Source organism: Entelurus aequoreus, linkage group LG20 (assembly GCF_033978785.1).
Source record: "Entelurus aequoreus isolate RoL-2023_Sb linkage group LG20, RoL_Eaeq_v1.1, whole genome shotgun sequence".
NCBI classification, from domain to species: Eukaryota; Metazoa; Chordata; class Actinopteri; order Syngnathiformes; family Syngnathidae; genus Entelurus; species Entelurus aequoreus.
The window spans coordinates 17,920,096-17,947,255 of NC_084750.1; the positions used below are offsets into that span (position 1 = coordinate 17,920,096).

Consider the following 27,160-nt stretch of genomic DNA (forward strand, 5'->3'; position numbering starts at 1 on the left):
CGCATTAGGGAGGCACCGCGGATAAGAAGACGAAGAAGAAGGCGACCATGTTGATTTTAAGGAAAAACACAATAGACGCGATTTATTTCAAGCACAGTTGAGCTATTAAAGCCCATTGCGACATCGTGAGTTGAAACCAACGTGAAATTGACGTCCGTCTTGTGAAATATCGAAGAGCGCAGGTGAGTTTTGTTGGTGTTTGTGACTCAAAACAACCCCCGAGTTTAGGATGGCTAACGTTAGCTCGCGGCTAACGTTAGCTGTTTTGCTAAAAGGGCTTATAAGGCTAGCGAAGACGTGACATAGTGTGTACTTAAACATGAAGCTGCGTAAGGCGAAAAACGGCCAAACGTTTATTTTTTATTATCGCACAGTCCCTAAACGTAACGATATCACGAGTCGGATTCTCTATCGCTTAAGGCTAGCGATTAGCGTTAGCGGGTTAGCTCGGTAGAAACAGCCTGGATGTCCAATGTCACACTTACCATGTTGGCAGGTTGTTGCTGTGAAACATAACCATCGTTGTGGTATTACTCCAGAATTAATCGGTTCGATGTCTGCGATGTATAAAAAAAACGATAGCGCATTGTCCACCTAGAAAGTTCTGCACGTCAGAGTCTTACAACCCCCCCCCCCTAAACCTGTTCTTTCTCCTTTAATGCGTTCATGAGGCTTGCACGTCCGAGATATTCACTTTTAAGTAACATTAATACAGGGGTTTTCAGTGTTGGTGGAAGAAATTTCCCCAAGGACCCCATCAAATCATAAAATGGGGTCCCACCGTCCATTTTTGGGGTCCAACTTTTTTTTAAGCGTTTTGAAAACAAATGATAAATGTATGCATTATCCTGTTATATCTCACATTCTATATTGTGTTTTGGAAAAAAAAGGTTCTCATAAACGTTACTTCATTCATTAAAAAAAATAATACAAAAGAAAACACATTTTTATGTAAATGTATTCAGTTATAAACATTCATTTTTTTCTTTCCTTCATGGATCCAAACTTTACCGCCGCTGGTATTTTTTTTCTATATTTTTATTGTAATATTTTCAGAATGTGTTTGTTCTATTTTTGGCCAAAGTAAGACAAAGAAAACAGTCTGAAGTTGTCTGTTTTTTAGTTTTAATGCCATGATTTTAATAGTCCGGCCCTCGTGTGCACAGATTTTCCTCCACACGGCCCCTGAGCTAAATTGAGTTTGACACCCATGTTTTACAATATAACTAGGGCTACAACTAATTTGATAATCGATTAATCTGTCGATTATTACTACGATTAATAATCGGATAAAAGAGACAACTAAATTTCTATCCTTTCCAGTATTTTATTGGAAAAAAAACAGCATACTGGCACCATACTTATTTTGATGATTGTTTCTCAGCTGTTTGTACATGTTGCAGTTTATAAATAAAGGTTTATTTAAAAAAAATAATGAAAAAAGTAGCATAGATCCAACAAATCAATGACTAAATTAATCGCCAACTATTTTTATAATCAAATTTAATCCATTAGTTGTTGCAGCCCTACCCACAGTCAATTTTTGGGGTCCAACTTTTTTGTAAGCGTTTTGAAAACAAATGTATGCATTATCCTGTTATATCTCACATTCTATATTGTGTTTTGGAAAAAAGGTTGTCAAACGTTACTTCATTCATTAAAAAAAAATAATACAAAAGAAAACACATTTTTATTAGGGATGTCCAATAATGGCTTTTGCTGATATCAACCAATACCGATATCAACCGATATATACAGTTGTGGAATTAACACATTATTATGCCTAATTTGGACAACCAGGTATGGTGAAGATCACGGGTACAAGCGGCCGAAATGAGTTTCCTCCGCCGGGTGGCGGGGCTCTCCCTTAGAGATAGGGTGAGAAGCTCTGTCATCCGGGAGGAGCTCAAAGTAAAGCCGCTGCTCCTCCACATCGAGAGGAGCCAGATGAGGTGGTTTGGGCATCTGGTCAGGATGCCACCCGAACGCCTCCCTAGGAGGCCACGGGGAAGACCCAGGACACGTTGGGAAGACTATGTCTCCCGGCTGGCCTGGGAATGCCTCGGGATCCCCCGGGAAGAGCTGGAAGAAGTGGCTGGGGAGAGGGAAGCCTGGGCTTCCCTGCTTAGGCTGCTGCCCCCACGACCAGACCACGGATAAGCGGAAGAAAATGGATGGATGGTGAAGATAAGGTCCTTTTTAAAAAATATATTAAAATAAGATAAATAAATTAAAAACATTTTCTTGAATAAAAAAGAAAGTAAAACAATATAAAAACAGTTACATAGAAACTAGTAATTAATGAAAATGAGTCAAATTAACTGTTAAAGGTTAGTACTATTAGTGGACCAGCAGCACGCACAATCATGTGTGCTTACGGACTGTATCCCTTGCTGACTGTATTGATATATATTGATATATAATGTAGGAACCAGAATATTAATAACAGAAAGAAACAACCATTTTGTGTGAATGAGTGTGAATGGGGGAGGGAGGTTTTGTGGGTTAGTGTACTAATTGTAAGTGTATCTTGTGTTTTTTATGCTGATTTAATAAAAAATAGATACCGATAATTGAAAAAAACGACACCGATAATTTCCGATATTACATTTTAAAGCATTTATCGGCCGATAATATCGGCTACATGTAAATGTATTCAGTTATAAACATTCATACACTTTCTTCTTTCCTTCATGGATCTAAACTTTACCGCTGCTGGTATTTTTTTCTATATTTTTATTGTAATATTTTCAGAATGTGTTTGTTCTATTTTTGGCCAAAGTAAGACAAAGAAAACAGTCTGAAGTTGTCTTTTGTTTTTTAGTTTTAATGCCATGATGACAAAGAGACTTAAAAACTCTACCCTGCATACTGCAATTAAACTGTATAATGACACTATCTAATTAAATAAGTAATACAGTCATATACCAGAATGCTAATAGTTTCCATGCTGCTGTTGCCCTGAAAATGTTTTTTTTTTATTATCATTTTTAAATATAAAATACTGTCTGTTATTTTCATCTTTTTTATCTTTGTTTGATAATCATTGTAAAGTTCAGCTGTTTTTTCAGTGGGGCCCTGGCTCCACTGCAAGCATGAATAAATAAAGTCAAGTCATGATTTTAATAGTCCGGCCCTCGTGTGCACAGATTTTCCTCCACACGGCCCCTGAGCTAAGTTGAGTTTGACACCCCTGTTTCACAATATAACTAGGGCTGCAACTAACAACTAATTTGATCATCGATTATTCTGTTGATTATTACTACGATTAATCGATTAATAATCGGATAAAAGAGACTAACTACATTTCTATCCTTTCCAGTATTTTATTGGGGAAAAAACAGCATACTGGCACCATACTTATTTTGATTATTGTTTATCAGCTCTTTGTAAATGTTGCTGTTTATAAATAAAGGTTTATTAAATAAATTTAAAAAAGTAGCCTCTGCGCATGCGCATAGCATAAATCCAACGAATCGATGACTAAATTAATCGCCAACTATTTTTTTAATCGATTTAATCGATAAGTTGTTGCAGCCCTAAATATAACTACAACAATTCATACATGCTAACCCGTCCCGTGTGTGATGTCTGTAGGAGTATTTTCATGCATATTTGTGCTATCGTAATGTAATCAAGCCAGCGTCGTTAGCGTTAGCCAATATGTTAACACAAGTGTCTGTGTTAGTATTATTAACTTACAGTTCCGTTTGTGTTGTTCCAGTTTCGTAAATTCAGCAAAACGTCACCGGGGAGTTATTGAGTCCGTTTAAGTTGATTCATTTTAAAACATTGCAACTGTATGAAAATGCTGCCATGAATGTTAGGCCGCGACAATCACAAAAAAACCTTGCCAAATCCTAGAGCCTATGTGTCAAAGTCAAGTCCCGCGAATGATCTATGGCCCCTGGGATGATATTTGATTAATATTAGAACCGGCCCGCAGGCCACAGCCGCCTGCTGCTGTTTTGCACGCACCAATACTCCATCAGTGTTGGCACTAGGAATTTTCTAAATCATACTCATTAAGTCATAAAAATGGGGTCCCACTTTTTTGTAAGCGTTTTGAAAACAAATGATAAATGTATGCATTATCCTGTTATATCTCACATTCTATATTGTGTTTTGGAAAAAAGGTTGTCATAAACGTTACTTAATTCATTTAAAAAAATAAAGGGGACAAGCGGTAGAAAATGGATGGATGTCACCACATGGCCATTGCTGGAAAAATACTATACAGAAACACATTTACGCACTACTGCAAATTAAGGCTGCAGCTAACGATTATTTTTCTATCGATTAATCTATAGATTATTTTTTTCGATTAATCGGTTAATCTATAGATTTTTTTTCGATTAATCTATAGATTATTTTTCCTTTTGCCGATTATTTTTTTATTCAAAATGAAGATGAAAAAATAAATGTAGGCCCGTTTTTTCAAAAGGCATGGCTTTTATTTACAAAAAAAAGAAGTATGGCCACTCAGTCAACATTGACAACAACATGACTAAATATTCTGTAACAATGTAAACATTTAAAACTTTTAACATTTAACAAAATTAAAAGTAGCTTATTTGCTTTTTAATGTGCAAATATAAAAGTCAACATCCAGTGCAAATCTTAATATTCTGCAATAGTATAAGCATTTCAAAAGTAAAAGTATTGCTTATTTTGCTTTAAAATGTGCAAAAATAAAGATAAACATCCAATACAAAAAAGTGCAAAACGAAATATTCTGTAACAACAGTGTAAACATTTCAACAAAAGTGAAAGTATTGCTTATTTGCTAAAATGTGCAAAAATAAAGATAAACATCCAATACAAAAAAGTGCCAATCTAAATATTCTGGAGCACTGTAAACATTAAGTATTGCTTTTAAAATGTGCAAAATAAACATCCAGTCCAACAAAGTACACAATAACCAATTCTACTCATTCCAGTGAGTGTCTAACAGTTGTAATGAAGAAAGGTTAGCATGTCTACATGCTTTGGTTCTTTTCTTGTTTACAATATTCCCAGCAGCTGAAAATAGGCGCTCAGAAGGGGTCGATGTGGCTGGAACTGAGAGGTAATTAGCCTTCACCTCAAGCCAGGATTGCGAGTGAGCTGAGCTGCAGTTTTAGTTTCTAGAAGGTCAACGGGCTCATAGTGATGTTACTAGTAGTTGACTGGGAGGTGTTTATTATCATTTGGGGAGAGTCCGCTGCCTGATGCTCACCTGCTAAACACCTATCTGCTAGACGCTGAAGCGCTAACTACATGCGCTCTGAATACGCACTGCTGATTGGCTGATAATGCTTCGTGTGTACCAATCAGATGGTTGTGTGGGTGGGACAATGCTGCGTGTGTACCAATCAGATGGTTGTGTGTGTGGGACAATGCTGCGTGCTGAGACAGAGGCAGACGGAGCAAAGCAGCTTGTTAAGACTTTAGCTTTAGCTTAGAAACTTGTTCGGTACACCCCCGTACCGAAACGGTTCAATACAAAACATGTACCGTTACACCCCTAGCAGATACAAATGACACATTCATGTTTTTGTGTAATGATGACAACGTATGCTCGCGCGAACGATTGACTAGTTGATGGTTTTCTTTTCAAATGTTCGTTCATAGCCGTTGTGCTGCTATGATAGGCCATTTCCGCTCGACACAGTGTGCATACAACATTATTAGGCCGTTTATTGAAATACTCCCACACTTTTGACCACTTTTGGCATGCTTTTCCCCCCTCGCTCGCATCGTCTTCTTTGATCGTCTGCTTTGCGCTTCGCCATGACGGTAGTGTGACGTCATTATGCGACGCGTCAACGCACAAAAACGGCGTCGACGTATTTACGTAACCGATGACGTCGACTACGTCGACGCGTCGTTTCAGCCTTACTGCAAATTGAATCACCTCAACAGTGTACAAAACGGTTTATTTTCTGGCGCATTTAAAAATCAATAAACCCGCATCAGCACTTAAAACATATCTTATGTGGTACTGTCACAATTAAATTGCAAAAAACATATTAAACGTGAAAAAATAAAGAAATAAAATATCTAAACTCACCCTTCACACCCCAGATCACACCTCACTCCTACCCACTTCTCCAAAGTGGGCTGGCTCAGGGTGGAGGACAGAGTAAAACAACGTGCACTGAGCCTAGTCTATAAAATCCGCTACACCTCCCTGATACCGAAGTACCGTATTTTCCGCACTATTAGGCGCACCGGATTATAAGGCGCACCTTCAATGAATGGCATATTTCAAAACTTTGTTCCTATATAAGGCGCACCGGATTATAAGGCGCACCTATGCATCCATTAGATGGAGCTGTGCTAAAGGGAATGTCAACAAAACAGTCAGATAGGTCAGTCAAACTTTATTAATAAATTACAAACCAGCATTCTGACAACTCTGTTCACTCCCAAAATTAATAAACAGCTGTTTTATTATTTTCCCTGAGGTAAAGTCAGTGACGTGGTGTTTATCTTTTAACAACAGCAAGGTATAACAGTAGTGCAACATTTACAGTATATCACATAGTGGAGGGGAACTTTTCCCTGATTCAATAAACACGTAAAAAACAGTGATACTGTTACGGTAAATCAAACGTTAGTGCAATCACAATATAGTAACACTCGAAATAGTGCAGAGCAATAACAATATATCAATAACTCAACGTTGCTCAAACGTTAATGTCACACAACACAACACAACACACAAAATAAACATGTAAAGCTCACTTTATGAAGTTATTCCTCATCCACGAATCCCTCGAATTCTTCTTCTTTAGTGTCCGAATTAAACAGTTGGGCGAATACGGCATCTCGTCAAAGTCGTCATTAATCGAGTCAGTGTCGCTGCTGCTCTATTCCCGTGTTCTACTGCGTGACTGATCGTCTTAAGTTTAAACTCTGCGTCGTAAGCGTGTCTCTTAATAAGAGCCATTTTGGGGTCTTTACATAAACAAACAAATGGAAATCAAAACGGCACGCCTCGCGCAGTTATATATCCCAGCATGCACCGCGCGCTTCTTCTTCTTCTACGGGGGCGGCTGCTTACCGTAGAAGAAGAACTTCTTCTTCTACGGGGAATAATGAAGTTGGCGGCTGCTTACCGAAGTTGCGAGACCTAAACTTTATGAAAATTGAGTTTGAGTTTATTTCGAAGTTTAGGTTTGTTGTGGCTCAATATTGGTCCTTATAGTGCGGAAAATACGGTACACGTCAAACTACATCCAGAACGTAAATGACCGCCATAACCACAACACCAGGGGGAGCTCCACTAACCACGTTAAACCCAGATTCCGATCTAACAAAGGTCTTAACTCATTCTCCTTCTATGCCACATCAATATGGAATGCACTCCCAACAGGTGTAAAAGAAAGTGCATCTCTATCCTCCTTCAAAACCGCACTAAAAGAACACCTCCAGGCAACTACAACCCTAGACTAACCCCCTCCCCCCACCACATCCCACCTCCCCGGATTGTAATTAATCAAATGTATATACTTGCCTCAATTTGAGCCAGGAAAAACCCTGTATTAATGTTACTTAAAAGCAGTGGTGTGGCGTCAGGGGGGACATCAATCGCTCAATCAAGCAATTTTAAACGCAGGAAAAACCCTGCATTAATAAAAAAAAAAGGCTGATCTAAAGCCGAATTACTAGGATTGTGAGCTATCTGGCGTGTGTACAAGGCACATTAAAATATACATGCATATATTAAGCCTAGTTTTAAATCAGCATATGTAGGTTAGCCATAATAGCTTGTTTTGCATGTTCCAAAATCTTCTGTTTGGGTATCTTTCAGGTGGCACATTTGAGTTGTTGGCAAGATTGAGTGGAAAGCACCAGTGATCACAGTCTCACTCCCACTAGTGACACGCCGACCTCCCAACCTCAACCAGCTGAAGCAGTTAAGAAACTGCGGACTAAAAGGGGTGGAAAAGCTTTTCTGGCTTTGGACTCGATCCCCTCTTGTATTTGTGATACCCATCAAGTGAAACTAAACGGAAGAACATGTAATTTTTTGGGAAGGACTTGTACAAAATTGGACATCTTATTTTCCCAAGAAGGACGATACTGAGTTAATACTGTGGACAAAAAAAAAGTCAAGGAAATACTGTTAAACAGAAGATTATATTGAAGAACCTATTCCTACAGTACAGAGTTTGCCTTAGTTGTTCTATTTCAGGACTTGCGCCACATTTTATACTTGTTCACATATAATTTTCTATATTGTGAGCAAGTATATTCATGCATATGAATGCAAATTTCTCTTCATTTTGAAGAGTTTCTCGTGTATAAAGTTGTCTTTTCTGTTTCTTGTACGTCAGTCGCTCTTTTTTAAGGGGACCGAGCTGCACGTACCCGCGTGTTTGTGTGTGTGTGTGTGTGTGTGTGTGTGTGTGTGTATATATATATGTAAATATTACCAGTTGACTGCTGGTTTAAAAGCTGTCAGCTTAATCGAATATATTGTTTGTTGATGCTTTATTAATATTTTTTACATTTTTGAAGATCATTTTTTTAGTAAAAACAAACTTGAGGAAAGATTGTTTGAGAAAAAAAGAGAAAAAAAACAAGCAAAGAAAATAAAGGGCGGGGAAATGGCAGCGCCCAGAACAGAAAGCGTTGGCCCACTTGTGATGGGACTGAACAAGCAGAACGGGCAGCTCAGAGGACAGACCAAACCAGCTTCAGTCCAGCCAGGACCCGCAACTCAAGCGAAGGGGTTGGGAGCTCTCCAGAAACCAGGTGGCGCGTCTCAAGAAGGTGGAGGCATTAAATTTGGGGACGACTGGAAAAAAAGCCTACAGCTCCCTCCCAAAGACAACAGGGTCAAAACCTCAGTGAGTGAAGTTTTTGAAATATCTCACATGGAGCCTCGAGCACTGTCGTCGTCTTTAACGTTGTTCGCTTCCTTTCTAGGACGTGACCAGCACTAAGGGGAATGAATTTGAGGATTACTGTCTGAAACGGGAACTTCTGATGGGCATTTTTGAGATGGGCTGGGAGAAACCATCTCCAGTGCAGGTATGGTTAATAATTATGTGAGATGTGTGGATTTTCCTGACAACGTACAGTACAGGCCAAAAGTTTGGACACACACTGCAAAAACTGAAATCTAAGTAAGATTAAATATCTCAAATAAGGGTGATATTTGCTTATTTTCTGTCTGATAAGATAATTCTTCTCACTAAGCAGATTTTATGTTAGTGTTCACTTGTTTTAAGGGTTTTGGTTAGAGATGTCCGATAATATCGGCCTGCCGATATTATCGGCCGATAAATGCGTTAAAATGTAATATTGGAAATTATCGGTATCGTTTTTTTTATTATCGGTATCGTTTTTTTTTTGTTTTTTTTTACACTCATTCACACTCATTCACACAAAAGGGTTGTTTCTTTCTGTTATTAATATTCTGGTTCCTACATTATATATCAATATATATCAATACAGTCTGCAAGGGATACAGTCCGTAAGCACACATGATTGTGCGTGCTGCTGGTCCACTAATAGTACTAACCTTTAACAGTTAATTTTACTAATTTTCATTAATTACTAGTTTCAATGTAACTGTTTTTATATTGTTTTACTTTCTTTTTTATTCAAGAAAATGTTTTTAATTTATTTATCTTTTATTTTATTAATTATTTTTTTTAAAGTACCTTATCTTCACCATACCTGGTTGTCCAAATTAGGCATAATAATGTGTTAATTCCACGACTGTATATATTGGTTGATATCGGTATCGGTTGATATCGGTATCGGTAATTAAAGAGTTGGACAATATCGGATATCGGCAAAAAGCCATTATCGGACATCCCTAGTTTTGGTCCTAAATGATCTCAGTAAGATATTACAGCTTGTTGCTGAGATTTGATGACCTATATCAGGGGTGTCGAAAGTGCGGCCCGGGGGCCATTTGCGGCCCACAGCTAATTGTTTACCGGCCCGCCACACATTCTGGAAATACTATTGTAAAAATAAAAAAGAACATTAAAAAAAGTGGAATGAGGTGAAATCTAACGAGAAAAAGTTGCAATGTTGACACAAAAGCTGCCATGCAAGCTGTTTTTTTTTCTATGGTCTTTCTTTATTTTTCTTTTTTTGCCATTGCTCAAAAAAAAAAAACAATGACAAAAAAATCCATGTTATAATGAATTATTTTCAGGGCTCCAATTACTTCAAATATTTCACTTTAAAATGTTTTATGTGGTAAATATTGCATATATTGTGTAGTAGCCATATAAAAACATCAAAGTTTCTTTGACAAAAGCGCATAAAACAAACAAAATAATAGAGTCAGCATAAAATCGACAGATATATCTGAAGTTGATCTCGTAACTTAAGTGTTGAAAGTATAAGAAAAACCTAATAAAAATGTCCGCCGTAAATGACCGCCATAACCACAACACCAGGGGGTGCTCCACTAACCACGTTAAACCCAGATTCCGAACTAACAAAGGTCTTAACTCATTCTCTTTCTATGCCACATCAATGTGGAATGCGCTCCCAACAGGTATAAAAGAAAGGGCATCTCTATCCTCCTTCAAAACCGCTATAAAAGTTCACCTCCAGGCAGCTACAACCCTAAACTAACACCCTCCCCGGATTGCTAATAATCAAATGTAAACAATCAAATGCAGATTCTTTTTCTTATGCCTTCTGATCTCTCTCTCTCTCTCTCTCTCTCTCTCTCTCTCTCTCTCTCTCTCTCTCTCTCTCTCTCTCTCTCTATGTCCACTACTTGATGTCCATATCCCCACCCCCCACCCCACCCCCCCTCCACACTCCTGATTGTAAATAATGTAAATAATTCAATGTGATTATCTTGTGTGATGACTGTATTATGATGATAGTATATATGATAGTATATATCTGTATCATGAATCAATTTAAGTGGACCCCGACTTAAACAAGTTGAAAAACTTATTCGGGTGTTACCATTTAGTGGTCAATTGTACGGAATATGTACTTCACTGTGCAACCTACTAATAAAAGTCTCAATCAATCAATCAAAAATCACTTTATGAGTGGGGCACCTTTTGGATCCCAAATATATTTAGTGATTTTTTATTTATCTTTTCACTGTGATTACTCAAAAATATGAAAGAATTAAAATCAATGGTGTCCTGCATTATTGATATTTTAGGGCTCTAAATACTAAATACTGCATATTTCAGTTTTACTATAAAAAAACTAAGTTGTTTTTGACAGAAAGCCATAAAACATTTTTTTTAATTTGTATTACTTTATATCAACTTGAAGTTGATATAGAGATTTACTGTAAGCGTTAAATAGTTTAAAAAAAATAATAATCTGACTCATATTTTTTCCTTTTTAAAAAAATTCATATTATGTTTATAAACTCAGGAAATTCGTCCCTGGACACATGAGGACTTAAATTATGACCAATCCTGTAACAACTTTGTATTAGATTGATACCCAAATGTGTGGTATCATCCAAAACTAAGGTAAAGTATCCAAACAACAAATAATAAGTGATTATACATTTTAACAGAAGTGTAGATAGAACATGTTGAAAGACAAAATAAGCAGATATTAACAGTAAATTAACAAGTAGATTAATAATACATTTTTACAGTTTGTCCCTCAGAATTTTAACAAAATATTAGAATAAAAGACACAATATGTTACTGCATTTGCAGCAGACTAATTAGGAGCCTTTGTTTGCTTACTTACTACTAAAAGACAAGTTGTATGTTCACTATTTTATTTAAGGACAAAATTGTTCTTCGATTGCAATAATAAACATATGTTTAATGTACCCTAAGATTTTTTGTTAAAATAAAGCCAATAATGCAATTTTTTGTGGTCCGTTTTTATTCAGAAAAGTACCGAAATACATTTGGTATCAGGGCAACCCTATTTTCTACTGTGGAGAGCAACAGAGGAACACGTGTGTGACTTTAAGAAATACAATTTTTCCCCTCATGTCAGTGCCAATAACTTCATAGTTACTATTTATTAAAGTGCCTAAAATAGGCATCTTTTTTTCGATCAGCTTACTACCGCTTCCGTTTGCCCCATTGTCATTATGATACGCATCCTTACCTGTGAATGAACTGCCCAAAATTCCAAGTAATGGAAAGTTTTAATTCCTTGCAGGAGGAAAGTATTCCCATTGCCCTGTCTGGAAGGGATATTTTGGCTCGGGCCAAGAATGGAACCGGGAAAAGCGGAGCCTATCTCATCCCAATGCTGGAAAGGATAGACCTCAAAAAGGACCATATACAAGGTGAAGGCCGATACAGCTCTCATTATTATGTAAAGGAAATGATTTTACAATTTGCTTTTTGGGACATTTCTACCCCTCAGCAATGGTAGTCGTGCCTACTCGAGAGTTGGCACTGCAGGTGAGCCAGATTAGCATTCAGATCAGCAAACATATGGGAGGAGTCAAAGTCATGGCCACCACCGGGGGAACCAACCTACGAGATGACATCATGCGCCTGGATGAGACTGGTGAGCCAACCTTTTAGTAGCCGTGCTTGTTTGCGTCCTATTCAGGATGTCATTTAAATTTTTTGTTGTGCGTGTGTGCTTTTAGTGCACGTGGTCATTGCCACACCTGGTAGGATTCTGGATTTGATAAAGAAAGGTGTGGCAAAGGTGGATAAAGTCCAAATGATGGTGATGGATGAGGTAAGCAGTCCGTACGTATGAAAACACCATCTCACACAAATCCACTATGAATCATGTCTCCTCTTTTAGGCTGATAAACTGCTGTCTCAGGATTTTGTGGTGCTCATCGAGGATATCATAAGCTTCCTGGCCAGGCAGAGGCAGATCCTGCTCTACTCGGCAACCTTCCCCATCAGCGTGCAAAAATTCATGGTGAGCAGCCTTCAAGTCGCTTCACCGCTCAGGCATCCAGATGGCTCAGGGCCAGTTGGCACACAATCGTTTCGCTCCCCAAACAAGCTGTTCACTTTCTGGCCGCAGTCTTGTTTGGTTGTCGTCTGGTCCTCCAAGGCTTTCTTTGCCTCTCTGCACCTGCAATTAAAGGATTAATTTGGCTAGTTGGACAGCTAAAGTCCTTTGCAGTCTCATACACATCTTGTTTTGTCTCGAATTCAACACCAACCTCTGTCATTAAACCCGCTCCCTAATTGCATGACTAAGCATGTACGTCATTGCAAAGATTTGTTTGTTGAGATTTAACTAAGGGTGCAGTTATAACTGCTCGGTAAATACTATCGTTAGACCAGCAAACATTAACGGGAATAAAACTCACCTTTCGAAGCCTCACAAAATTCCAAAAGCAATTAAAACTCCAACACACATGTTCCTGTTACGTTGGCAATGGTCCAGTGACCAGAAGAGCACGTTGTACAGTGTCTTTAAACCAGGGGTGCCCAGACTTTTTCTGCAGGCGAGCTACTTTTCAATTGGCCAAGTGGAGGGGCTCTACCTCATTCATATATATCATTTATATGTATTTATTTATGAAAGAGACGTTTTTGTTAACAAGTTAAAGGTGTTTAATGATAATACAAGCATGTTTAACACATATAGATTCCTTTCTTTCACGAAGACAAGAATATAAGTTGGTGTATTACCTGATTCTGATGACTTGCATTGATTGGAATCAGACAGTAGTGATGATAACGTCCACATTTTCAAATGGAGGAGAAAAAAAAGTCCTCCTTTCTGTCCAATACCACATGAAAGTGGTTGCTTTTTGCCATCTTGTTTGTCCAGCTTCCATACTCCTTTGTATACACTTTACAAGAAATACATTGGCGGCAAACTCCGTAGCTTGCTAGCTTTCTGAGACTCTTATTTTGATAGCGCAGGCAGGATAGATAGATAGATAGATAGATAGATAGATAGTACTTTATTGATTCCTTCAGGAGAGTTCCCTCAGGAAAATTCAAATTCCAGCAGCAGTGTACAGAATTGAGATTGAATTTAAAAAGTAAATATTGGGGGTATAAATGGAAACAAAATAGAAAAATATTACAATAGAATAAAAACAAAAAGCATCAATGAGAATACAAATATAACAGTAAAATAAGAATATAACAAGAGAAACTAGGCATTAGTGACTATGTTATGAAAAAGTATTACACTGTTATTGTTTTGCACCCCCTGTCATTCTAGTACCCCCCCTCCCCCCAGAGAGGAGTTGTACAGTCTAATGGCGTGTGGGACAAAGGAGTTTTTTAGTCTATTAGTCCTGCACTTGGGATGAAGCAGTCTAGCACTGAACAGGCTCCTCTGGCTACTGACAATGGTATGCAGAGGGTGACTGGCATCATCCAGGATGCTCACTAGTTTTTCCACAGTCCTCTTCTCTGCCACCGTCACCAGTGAGTCCAGTTTTATTCCGATCGTAGAACCGGCCCGGATGAAGCAGGGCTTTTATTGTGAAGACAGGAACTGGGCAGTCGGTCTTTAGAGTTTTGACGGCAGGTACGGCGTGAGTCTGTTGAAATAAAGAGTGTTTCTTGCCTTCCTGTCGGTCATTTTTTCTTAATAATGATCTGGCAGCAGCCAGCGTCATCTCACAAGACCCTCGGGTGCGGTGAATGTCAATCAAGTGACGAAAGTGACGTCTTGGTGACAGAATTTTTTTATAATGAATGAGGGAAAAACTGAAATTTTTGTTTTTGGTCCAGCCCTCACTGACTTGGGACCATTGCAAAATTATGTGCGTCCCAAAGTCACCAGCCTTGGCATCACTATAGACAGCGATTTTAAACTTGACAGACAAGTCAATGGCGTTTTAAAATCGTGTTTTTATCATCTTCGTCTTTTATCAAAGGTAAAACCGTTTTTATCTTTTAACCTTTTTGAACAAGTCGTGCATGCTTTTATTTCAAGTGGCCTGGACTACTGCAATGCTGGCATTAGCCAAAAAGCTTTCTCCCAGTTGCAGTTAGTCCAGAACGCGGAAGCACGACTTTTAACGGGGGCCAGGAAATGCCAGCATATAACCCCAATTCTTGAGAGTTTGCACTGGCTCCCTGTTCATTTTAGAATTGATTTCAAAACCTTGCTGTTTGCTTTTAAAGCTTTACATGGACTGGCACCTCATTATATCTCGGACCTCATCCAAATTTACACTCCTGCGCACGCTCTGAGGTCCGAGAGCCAGCTCCAGCTAGTGGTGCCCAACACCAGACTTAAAACCAGGGGAGACAGGGCCTTCTCTGTGGTCGGCCCTAAGCTCTGGAACACTCTGCCCCTCCATGTTCAAACTGCTCCCACAGTGGAGTGTTTTAAGTATCGTCTTAAGACCCACTTTTATTCTTTGGCTTTTAACACTACGTGAGTTGTGTGGTCCTCTGTGTTTTTAAAATTGTGATTTCTATTTATTGTTTTAATTGATTTTACGTTTTAATCATATTTATCGATGAAATCTTATACGTCTAGTCTCTTACGTGAATGAGCTAAATAATATTTGATATTTTACGGTAATGTGTTAATAATAATTTCACACAAGTCGCTTCTGAGTATTAAGTCGCACCCAAACTATGAAAAAAAACTGCGACTTATAGTTCGAAAAATACGGTATTTTGATCAGTGACCGTGACGAAAACCGATGTCAAATGTGGCACACTACTATTTCGACTTTTGTAAGTGCAAGCTTTCACTTGGGAGCTAGTGGTTCCTGAAAAGCAAAGTTTACAGTCAAAAGACACAGCAGTTGTATCGGTCATCCATCTAGGTATCGAACGACACTGTATCACTCCTTGTGTTCAATAATGTACCGGACTCGAGCAATGGCCCCGTTGGGGTCTCCAATTCATGCTTCCAAAGTAGTTGTTTGGCAGGTAGATGTTTCTTTAAAAAATGTAAGCCTTCCAAAAAAAAAAAGCATTGTTTTCCTTGTATTATTCAAACTTCTACTTGTCAATGTCAGGATCACTGAGGCAGATATTGACTGCTGGGGAGAAGACAAATTAACTTGTTAGCTAGCACCTAAAGCCATGCCTGTACTCCAAATGGTTTAGGGACAGCGTTACTTTGGGTTAGGGTTGTACAGTATAGCGGTACTCATCAATTGAAATTGGTGCTATACCACCTTTTGAAAAGTACCGGTACCGCTCTTTCATCTGAGTTCCAGTTTGCGGCGGTGACTACAGAGCCGAGGCGCATGGTGTTGAGTGTGTCAAAACGCACACACAAAGTGCATACAAGCAATAACATCTTGGAGAGGAAAAATGGCAAAAAACTACAAATCTACTGGTTAATAAAGAGGGTGGTGCAGTACAATATGGAATATGGAGGTATTTGGGCTTCACAACTAATAAAGGTGATGCTTTAAACAGGAAGGGAAAGCATTGCAAGTACTGTTTTACACCTTTCCTGCTTGTCGGCTCCCAGACCGTGGTCGAGGAGAGCAGGGGAGACCTTTCACTTCCCAATGGGTCCGTAAAGCTCCGTTCTTTGGTCTGAATGACGAGGCAGTCCATTTGTTAGAATTTGGTCACTTTATTTATAATTTCCACAGGGCACAACCGGACATCCACCATGCTATTAACACTCCTGCACATGCTAGCGTTACCTCACCTAACTTGCCCATTCACTTACTCTCGTCACTCTCCCCACATACTGCCATTCTTAAAGGAGCACACACACACAGACATACGCTACTCTCACAACAGCTGCTTTAAAACACGCCTCGCCAAAGGTGGCGATTAGTATTACCACCTTTGCTGCAAATTTAGGTAAACACTTAATTAATGAGCATTCAGATCTGCAAAAGGAGTTATAAAAATTGACAGGCAATAATGTAGTTGTAACACTTGTCCTGCTGTTCGGTCCGGTGCAGACAGTAGTCGAAGAGCAAAGGGAAGACGTTCCCTTCAGGGTCGATGCCATTTCAATGCCTTTTAATGTATATTTTAACCTTGTAAAATTCTTTGACTGTGATTGATTAATGTAGTGTAAGATTTTATGTTAAAGCCAATATTGACATTTTTCATAGTTGCCTTTATTTGGAAAAGTATCGATGTACACTACCATTCAAAAGTTTGGGGTCACATTGAAATGTCCTTATTTTTGAAGGAAAAGCACTGTACTTTTCAATGAAGATAACTTTAAACTAGTCTTAACTTTAAAGAAATACACTATATACATTGCTAATGTGGTAAATAACTATTCTAGCTGCAAATGTCTGGTTTTTGGTGCAATATCTACATAGGTGTATAGAGGCCCATTTCCAGCAACTATCACTCCAGTGTTCTAATGGTACAATGTGTTTGCTCATTGGCTCAGAAGGCTAATTGATGATTAGAAAACCCTTGTGCAATCATGTTCACACATCTGAAAACAGTTTAGCTCGTTACAGAAGCTACAAAACTGACCTTCCTTTGAGCAGATTGAGTTTCTGGAGCATCACATTTGTGGGGTCAATTAAACGCTCAAAATGGCCAGAAAAAGAGAACTTTCATCTGAAACTCGACAGTCTATTCTTGTTCTTAGAAATGAAGGCTATTCCACAAAATTGCTTGGGTGACCCCAAACTTTTGAACGGTAGTGTACATTTTGGTACCGGTACTAAATTATTGGTATCAGTTTAGCTCGTTACAGAAGCTACAAAACTGACCTTCCTTTGAGCAGATTGAGTTTCTGGAGCATCACATTTGTGGGGTCAATTAAATGCTCAAAATGGCCAGAAAAAGAGAATTTTCATCTGAAACTCGACAGTCTATTCTTGTTCTTAGAAATGAAGGCTATTCCACAAAATTGTTTGGGTGACCCCAAACTTTTGAACGGTAGTGTACATTTTGGTACCGGTACTAAATTATTGGTATCAGGACAACCCTACTTTGGGTGTCACTGTTTTAGGCGTTTTAGCCACAATCCCCTAAAATACTGCACTGTTGTACTAGTAATTTCCTTCTTAAAAGTTCTCCCTACTGTGTGCTTGCATTAGGCCAAGCACCTGCAGAAACCATACGAGATCAATCTGATGGAGGAGCTGACTCTGAAGGGCATTACTCAGTATTATGCCTACGTCACAGAGAGACAGAAAGTGCACTGCCTCAACACACTCTTCTCCAGGGTAAGTCACAATGAATCCATGCATACTTTTCCACCCTATTGTGCTTCTCTCCATGGACACCTAAACACACAGCATGATTAAACGATGCAGCGTCTGCAAAAAAAGCACAATCATATGCTTATGAGGACGCCTACGTTTTTGTCTTTTGCAGCTTCAAATCAACCAGTCGATCATCTTCTGTAACTCCACACAGCGGGTAGAGCTCTTAGCCAAGAAGATCACGCAGCTGGGCTACTCGTGTTTCTACATTCATGCAAAGATGATGCAGGTCAGCACAATTGTGACGCGTGTTCATTTTTCCCCTGGATTTTGTTCCGCTAAAACGCTATACTGGGAACTTTGGAAGGGCAGGAATGATTAAAAAAAAAGTGTGTCGTGTTTTCAGGAATATAGAAACCGTGTGTTCCATGACTTCAGGAATGGACTGTGCAGGAATCTGGTCTGCACTGGTAAGTTTCAAGCTCAGCTATGACTGTGAGTCTCGGGGTACTTAACGATACTAGGGATGTGCCCATCAGTATCGGGCAATTTTTGTTAAAAAGTGTGTGATCGCCATTGCCGATTAATGCATTTTATGCCTGACACTGCATTTATGATTAGTCAGCCAGCAGCTAATTGTTTCCATACACTGTGTGGAGCCACTGCCTTAAGCTAATAATAATCACCTCCATTACTGCTAATAAGCTGCAATTATTTGTATCTTAAGTACAATTATCACCAGAGGATGAGGCTGAACATATTCTGCACAGACGAAGCGAATAAGGAACTAGTTTAAATAGTGTTGATAATTTTGAAACCGCCAATAGCACTCATGAATAGATAGAAAAATACACAAAATTACACGTACCGTATTTTTCGGATTATAAATTGCAGTTTTTTTCATAGTTTGGCCTGGGGTGCGATTTATGTGTGAAATTAACACACTACCGTAAAATATCAAATAATATTATTTATCTCATTCACGAAAGAGACTAGGCGTATATCAGCAGTCGTCACACACACACGTCAACCAATAAAAATTTGGCAGGGGGGGGGGTCAGGGCAGAAGTGCATTGTGGAAAAAAAGATGCTACCTGCTACTTCCGTACCTATGAAAATTGATCATTTCAACATTGGCGGTAACCTATAAAAACTGAGAAGGGCTGAACAAAAATGGCACCGAAAAGGAAATCATAAACTGCAGGTTACAAGCTGGAAGTAGTGAAGACTGGTGAAACATTTCCCCTAAAAATGCGACTTATACTCTAGTGCGACCTATATATGTTTTTTTCCTTCTTTACTATGCATTTTCGGCCGGTGCGACTTATACACCGGAGCGACTTCATTCATTGCAAGACTGGTGAAAAATTTCCCCTAAAAATGCGACTTATACTCTAGTGCGACCTATATGTTTTTTTCCTTCTTTACTATGCATTTTCGGCCGGTGCGACTTATACACCGGAGCGACTTCATTCATTGCATTGGAGTCCTACGGAAGCTTTAGTAATATTAATAAAGCACACGAGTAAGCCAACATTTTTTGGCGGGGTCGCGTTTCTCCACAACAATGATACGATTCATTAAGGAGGATCGACGAAAACAAAACCTGATACTAGGCGAGAGGTATTGATAATCGTATGCTAAGATTCAATATGGCGATAGTTTGTAATAATATCTGAACTCTCCTTCAACAGATCTCTTCACAAGGGGTATAGACATTCAGGCCGTCAATGTGGTCATCAACTTCGACTTCCCCAAGAATGCAGAGACATACCTCCATCGTATTGGACGATCAGGTACATGCATCACAACGTACGTGGTCAGCACTTGCTTATTTCACCCTTTTACTAAAATACAGCGTTGTCTTTGTGAAACCCCAGGGAGGTTCGGTCACTTGGGTTTGGCCATCAACTTGATCACGTCCGAAGACCGCTTCAACCTGAAGACCATCGAAGACCAACTGGTGACCGACATCAAGCCCATTCCCGGCAGCATCGACAAGAGCCTCTACGTGGCAGAGTTCCATTCATCCAGCGCCGACTGCGAGGTGGAGGAAGTCCTGGAGAAATCGGGACGCCCACAGGACAGCGCCTAAATCTGGTGAGAGCAACTAACTCAGGGTTCTCACCCCCCGCGTCCTGAAAAAACAGGAAAACGATTGACCAAAAGTCCTGGGAAATGGTCACCGTAATTTCCGGGTTTTAGAGTGCACCTAAATTTATGGACAAATTTAATTTTGTACATATATTGCCCGCGCAAGTCTATTAGCCACAGGTGTACACGTTAATACATTAAATATTTACACAGACGCTTGTATTCATTCACAAATTTAACAAAGAGTGCGTTTAAGTTCATGTGAACAATTTCATTGGTCCACCGTGACCCGTTTGGTCTGACGCGACTAAGCATGCGGAGGTGACTTCAATATATACCATATTGCCTAAAGCATTTGGCCACCTGCCTTGACTCACATATGAACTTGAAGTGCCATCCCATTCCTAACCCATAGGGTTCAATATGATGTCGGTCCACCTTTTGCAGCTATTACAGCTTTTACTCTTCTGGGAAGAGGTTACGGAGTGTGTTTTATAGGAATTTTCGGCCATTCTTCCAAAAGCGCATTTGTGAGGTCACACACTGATGTTGGTCGAGAAGGCCTGGCTCTGTCTCCATTCTAATTCATCCCAAAGGTGTTCTATCGGGTTCGGGTCAGGACTCTGTGCAGGCCAGTCAAGTTCATCCACACCAGACTCTGTCATCTGTGTCTGTATGGACCTTGCTTTGTGCGCTGGTGCACCGTCATGTTGAAAGAGGAAGGGGCCCGCTCCAAACTGTTCCCACAAGGTTGGGAGCGTGGAATTGTCCAAAATGTTTTGCTATTCTGGAGCATTCAAAGTTCCTTTCACTGTAACTAAGGGGCCAACCCCACACCATAATTCCTCCTCCACCAAATTTCACACTCTGCACAATGCAGTCTGAAATGTACTGTTCTCCTGGAAACCTCCACACCCAGACTAGTCCATCAGAATGCCAGATGGAAAAGTGTGATTCATCACTCCAGAGAAGGCGTCTCCACTGCTCTAGAGTCCAGTGGTGACGTGCTTTATACCACTGCATCCCACGCTTTGCATTGGACTTAGTGATGTATGGCTTAGATGCAACTGCCTGGCCATGGAAACCCATTCCATGAAGCTCTCTGCGTACTGTACGTGGGCTAATTGGAAGGTCACATGAAGTTTGGAGCTCTGTAGCAACTGACTGTGCAGAAAGTCTTTGCACTATGCTGACCCCTCTCTTGTCAGTTTACGTGGGCCTACCACTTAGTGGCTGAGTTGCTGTTGTTCCCAAACTCTTCCAGTTTCTTATAATAAAGCCCACAGTTGACTTTGGAATGAGCGAGGAAATTTCACGACTGGATTTGTTGCACAGGCGGCATCCTATGACTGTTCCCCGCTGGAAATCACTGAGAACGGCCCATTCTTTCACAAATGTTTGTACAAACAGTCTCCATGCCTAAGTGCTTGATTTTATACACCTGTGGCCGGGCTAAGTGATTAGGACACCTGATTCTCATCATTTGGATGGGTGGCCAAATACATTTGGCAATATAGTGTGTATATATCACCTTTACACATTCTCCATCTAAAGACCTTCAAAATGATATATGGTTTGTTGGAATCGGACAGAAAATGACCGAGTTACATCCGATTGAAGTCGACCAAGTTTGAGGGTCCGTTTTGAGAAAAACCAGCTTAAAGTTTACTGTTCCAGAACAGAATGTTCCAAAACAAAACTCCATAGCAACCATACCTTAAAAGTCCTTGTAGCAACACCAAAATTGGTACAATTAAAGTCAAATCCCATGTCTAAAGGAAAAATATATATTCAACTCTATTGAAAACGGTTATGTACAAAAATTTCAACACTGTTATGTCACAGTTTTTTTGTTCACTGGTCAGTTTGTCAGCTGGTCATCTGTCCGTAATATTCCTGACCAGCAGCACTAAGAAGATTCGCCGACTGCAGTGAATTTAGTGCACTTGCAACCGCCTGTGTACCCTCTCCACCTTCTAAATCCATTACGGAATGTAAAACAGTCTAACTTATCCACAAAAATAATAATTAAATGTTGGAAAATCACCTTTTTTCACCAAATATTCCGCTCGAATTACTGTGTTGTTTTTCATCAGGGCGCTGCCATGATACCACAATGCACCGCGCGCGGTGATTCAACCAATGAGGGTACGCCTCACAGCGACCGGTTAGCAACATGCCGGATTTGTTTACGTCGGGACAGGTTTAAAAACTCGAATTATATTGGTTCAGAATGGCGTCATCGGGAATTCCATGCTCATTTTTAGAAAGTACGTCAACTTGCCGTCACAATGATACCAAATATGGCTAGGGGGATTCCCCCTTATTGCCGCGAATGAGCGTTGAAAACACTTGATTTTCTCAAGGAATTTTAACACAAGGCACTAATTTTTGAAGACATACCTCGTACAAAACCTTCAAATAAAGGTGATTTAAGATGTTTTCTTGCTATTTCGATGATTGGGATCGCTAGATTGTGGCTTTATGGACTCATTTTTGTGAAAATCTCAATTTCAACCAAGATACATTTTTTTCACTTATTTGCCTGTAGGTCAAAATTAGCCTGTGCGTATTCCGACTCATTTTGCCAGCACGGTCACATATAGATTTGAAGCCATATCGCCCATCCCTAGAACCTTGCCAACAATCATGACATGCCAAACACAAGAAGTACCTTTCTGAATAAACCTTTTGTCTTTCATCTATCCAGGACTTGCAGGACTCCGTAGGCTTTTGCACACTTCAGGCACCTCTTCAACATTACACTTGTTTTCAAAGCCTGCTAAATTGTGACAGAGGCTTTTTTTTTTGTTTGTTTTGTTTTCATTTGTTTGAAATAGTTTCTGCCTTTCATCAAAGAACTGCGTGACGGAAAAGTGAACTATCTCGATTTGCATCCACTCCACACTGAGATTGTTGCAAGAACAAACTTCTCAGTGAGCTTTGTAACGTACAATACCGTCAAATCTGTTCTGAACCTGTCGTCCTTAGAGACCGACAAGCAAGCGCGGTCCGTCTCTTTTAAGTATCAGAACACCAGCCATCATTCAGTACACTGTTACCACTTAAGTGCCTTACATCCTCCCATTCATCCTCTCACAGCCTGTCGCGCAAATGAATGAAATAATAGCTCATTAACTCCGAACACATCCATTATGCAACAGTATCTTTCTGTGAGATGTGTTAAGAAAACCTTAATATGATATTTAATGTGAATGTTGCAATAAAAACGGCAGCTTTACTTAAATAGTGCGCGACTGTTTTAACCCATTTAGAATGAATTAATAAACACGCAGAGGGGGACCCATGCAACCCTGCAAAAATCATTTCAGTTTCATAGCGGCCTTATGCTGTTCCTTTGGGCTCGTACACATCCAGAAAGGAGAAAAATCTCGTATCCAAAACATAGGGATCGGTTCAAAACAGTCTTGATTACGGAATAATGGTAATGGTGTTGATAAGCTAAACAGGATAATGAGAAGTGGTGGTGCAAAGCGGTAGTTCACCTTTCTGTTAGGTTATTTCTCCCATATGTTTATGCTGTCCATTTGCAATATGGACACTTAAGATTTTGTTATCTGCAAATCTAAAGATGTTTTTTTTTTTTTTTTTTTGTCCCCGCCCTGACAAACTGAAATAGGTGAATGTACAGTACGGACAAAATTTTGGACAAACCTTCTCATTTCAATGCGTTTTCCTTATTTTTATGACTAGTTACATTGTAGATTGTCACTTGAAGGCATCGAAACTATGACACCTGTGAAGTGAAAACCACTTCAGGTGACTACCTCTTGAAGCTCACGGAGAGAATGCCAAGAGTGTGCGAAAAAGTAATCCGAGCAAAGGGTGGTTATTTTGAAGAAACTAGAATATGAAACACGTTTTCGGTTATTTCACCTTTTTTTTGTTAAGTACATAACTCCACATGTGTTCATTCATAGTTTTGATGTGACAAATAGTCATGAAAATAAAGAGAACTAATTGTATGAGGAAAAGGTGTGTCCAGGCCAAAAGTTTGGACACACTTTCTCATTTCAATGCGTTTTCCTTATTTTTATGACTATTTACATTGTCACTTGAAGGCATCAAAACTATGACACCTGTGAAGTGAAAACCATTTCAGGTGACTACCTCTTGAAGCTCACGGAGAGAATGCCAAGAGTGTGCGAAAAAGTAATCCGAGCAAAGGGTGGCTATTTTGAAGAAACATGAATATGAAACATGTTTTCGGTTATTTCGCCTTTTTTTTTGTTAAGTACATAACTCCACATGTGTTCATTCATAGTTTTGATGCCTGCAGTGACAATCTACAATGTAAATAGTCATGAAAATAAAGAAAACGCATTGAATGAGGAGAAGGTGTGTCCAAACTTTTGGCCTGTACTGTATATGCCGCCAACCAAGCGCCTACGCATATCATTAGACACCACTTGTGTTGAAATATGTGCTTAGCTTCGGCTCCCGTTTCAGTTTTCTGCAGCTGCACCAATATCTTTTTATTTTATTTTTTTTATTTTTTTGATAAGGAGAGGATTATCTGTCTGATGAAGAGTGGGCGGGTCGCTGGATTTGAAAGCAAAATTGTAGCATCTTTGAAGAGGCAGCTGTGACTTTCTTTTGTTTTTTTTTGTTTTTATTTGGTCCTCCCTCAACCAAGGCAAAAAAAATGTACTCCAAAAATGATCATTTTAGTTTTTTTTCTCAACTTTTTTTTTGAGGTTTCTTTCAGCTGTGAGGACTTAAGCACTGGATTTGGGTGGGTTAGTACTTAAAAATGTCCAGCAAAATGATGGACCAACTGATTTGACCATTGAAAGGTACAAATAATATTCAATGCTCTTTTTTTTAAAATGGCCATTCAAAAGTATAAATTATATTAAATGTTTTTTTTTAAATATGGAGAAAATGCTAAATTACTAAAAAAAAAAAAAAAGCATTTAAGATCTATAATCCTTTAACCTATTCAGGTGATGGATGGTACTTTTTGTTTACAATTAAAACAACTTTGGTTCGGTTACCTGGGAAAAGGAAGGTTTTTTTTTTTGTTTGTTGTTGAAATAAATTTTCAGGAATTACACTGAAGCAAAACCAAAAAAAAGTGGAAACTGAGGAGTTTGGTGTCTGTTGTGAGAGTGAGTGAGTGACTTTTTTGTTGTCCAATCGCATTTGTATGCATCTTCCAACTACACTTGACTGACTACTACCTTGCATTACAACCTGCGTGGTTAGAAATATTGAAAAAATAATAAAAACCAGTCCTTGTGTCAGTTTGAAGTTGCATGGAAATGTAACAGTCTGTTCTTTTTTCCCCCCCCTCTCATTTGATGACACAATGTCTTAAATCTGAATGAGTCGTTTTTCCATTTGCTCGGGTGACTCCCATCCTCCAACTCCCATAGCAAACGTCTCATTCCCAAACATTTGTTTTCATTCCACGATCTCCACTGTGACCCACAGACTTTCTCCCAAAGGGCCTTTTTATATACAGGTTTTTTTTTTCGTTTTCTATTTTAACATAATCGAAAGCCGGGTAACTTATTTTGTTTAATTGAATCTGTTTTGCCGCCCCCTTAATGATTAAGATAAACTCGTAACCTAGCCGGTGGTCACAATGGAGATCACACTGAATGGCGGTATGAATTTTGGCTATGTTTTTTGTCATCTGAGTTAAAGACGGTTCATGTTTGTATGTGTGTGTGTGTGTGTGTGTGTGTGTGTGCTTGTCCCATAGGGTCAGGCGTGCAAAAACCTGTTTAGTAAATGGCCGACAAAATGACGATTTGGTGATTTTCTGCTTCAGGTACACTTTGGTAATGGGTGGTAAAAAGACCAAGGCTAATATTCCTTTCTACGGCTGAAACACTAATGTCAAACCCAGCCACGCTTCAGAGGAAAATGAAATTGCTCAACTCTAGATTTGTTGTGTAAGCCGAGAAGACATGTACTACTGAAGTTCCTGCAGCAAAAATAGAAACAGGTGAATTGATTTTTGTGTGTTAATCAACATAACACACATGGAGTGGCAACAGGATTCTGAATTGTCTTGACATTGTCCTAGTTATTTATTTTTGAGTAATGCATTAGCCTGTAAATTGGACTTTGCTCACTCAAACGAGTGAAACTATTTAGGAAATCTGCAAAAAAAAAAAAAAAATCTAATTCAAAGCAACTCTGTAATAATTCATATTTTATTTCCTGACAAAAGTGCATGGAGCAATGCAAAGGCAATTCAGAAAAGCGTTGCTCACTCCGCCCTCTACAGTTGTAATTTGGAACTACACGCGGGGGCTGTGAAATTCAATAAATTACTGAAATAACTTTTGTGTTTTGCTCCATTTATTTCCATACCGCTCTCAGTTCAATATGTACAGTCGTGCTCAAAAGTTTACTTGTAAAGAACATAATGTCATGCACTGCAAAAAGTCTGTGTTCAAAAACAAGAGAAAAACAATACAAAAATTAGGGGTATTTGATTTAAACTAAGCAAAATTATCTGCCAATAGAACAAGAAAATTTGGCTTGTCAAGACTTTCCAAAACAAGTAAAATTAGCTAACCTCAATGAACCAAAAAATACCTTAAAATAAGTATATTCTCACTAATAACAACTGTACTACTATATGAGTACATATTTTCTATTGTTTCATTGAAAATAAAACAGCAAAGTCCATTTAGCTGTCATCTGTTTTAATATGAGACACAATTGTGTCAAAGTCATGATTTTTTTTTAATGCTTGAAATAAGAAATTATTACTTTAAAAAAGTAGTTTTATACTTGTGAGTGTTGATGACACAGCTTTGCAACAGTTGATATTCTAGTTTCAAGCATGTTTTACTCAATATAGGTCATCAAATCTCAGCAACAAGCTGTAATATCTTACTGATATCATTTAGGACCAAAACCCTTAAAACAAGTAAAACACTCTAACATAAAATCTGTTTAGTGAGAAGTAGAGATGTCCGATAATATCGGCCGATATATGCGTTAAAATGTAATATCGGAAATTATCGGTATCGTTTTTTTTTTATTATCAGTATCGTTGTTGTTTTTTGT

At 38.9% G+C, this 27,160-nt stretch overlaps 1 protein-coding gene across 1 annotated transcript; it reads left to right on the top strand.

Annotated features, from left to right (window-relative positions):
* Window positions 1-26,419, top strand: LOC133635991 (probable ATP-dependent RNA helicase ddx6). The gene is made up of 13 exons (XM_062029546.1): window positions 1-182; window positions 7,799-8,840; window positions 8,920-9,024; window positions 12,124-12,253; window positions 12,334-12,480; window positions 12,566-12,660; window positions 12,730-12,852; window positions 17,906-18,034; window positions 18,186-18,302; window positions 18,420-18,483; window positions 19,708-19,809; window positions 19,894-20,113; window positions 22,818-26,419. Exons 2-12 carry the CDS (start codon window positions 8,598-8,600, stop codon window positions 20,106-20,108), a joined length of 1,470 nt encoding a protein of 489 aa, XP_061885530.1. The 5' UTR covers window positions 1-182; window positions 7,799-8,597; the 3' UTR covers window positions 20,109-20,113; window positions 22,818-26,419.
* The last annotated feature ends 741 nt before the right edge of the window (window positions 26,420-27,160 follow it).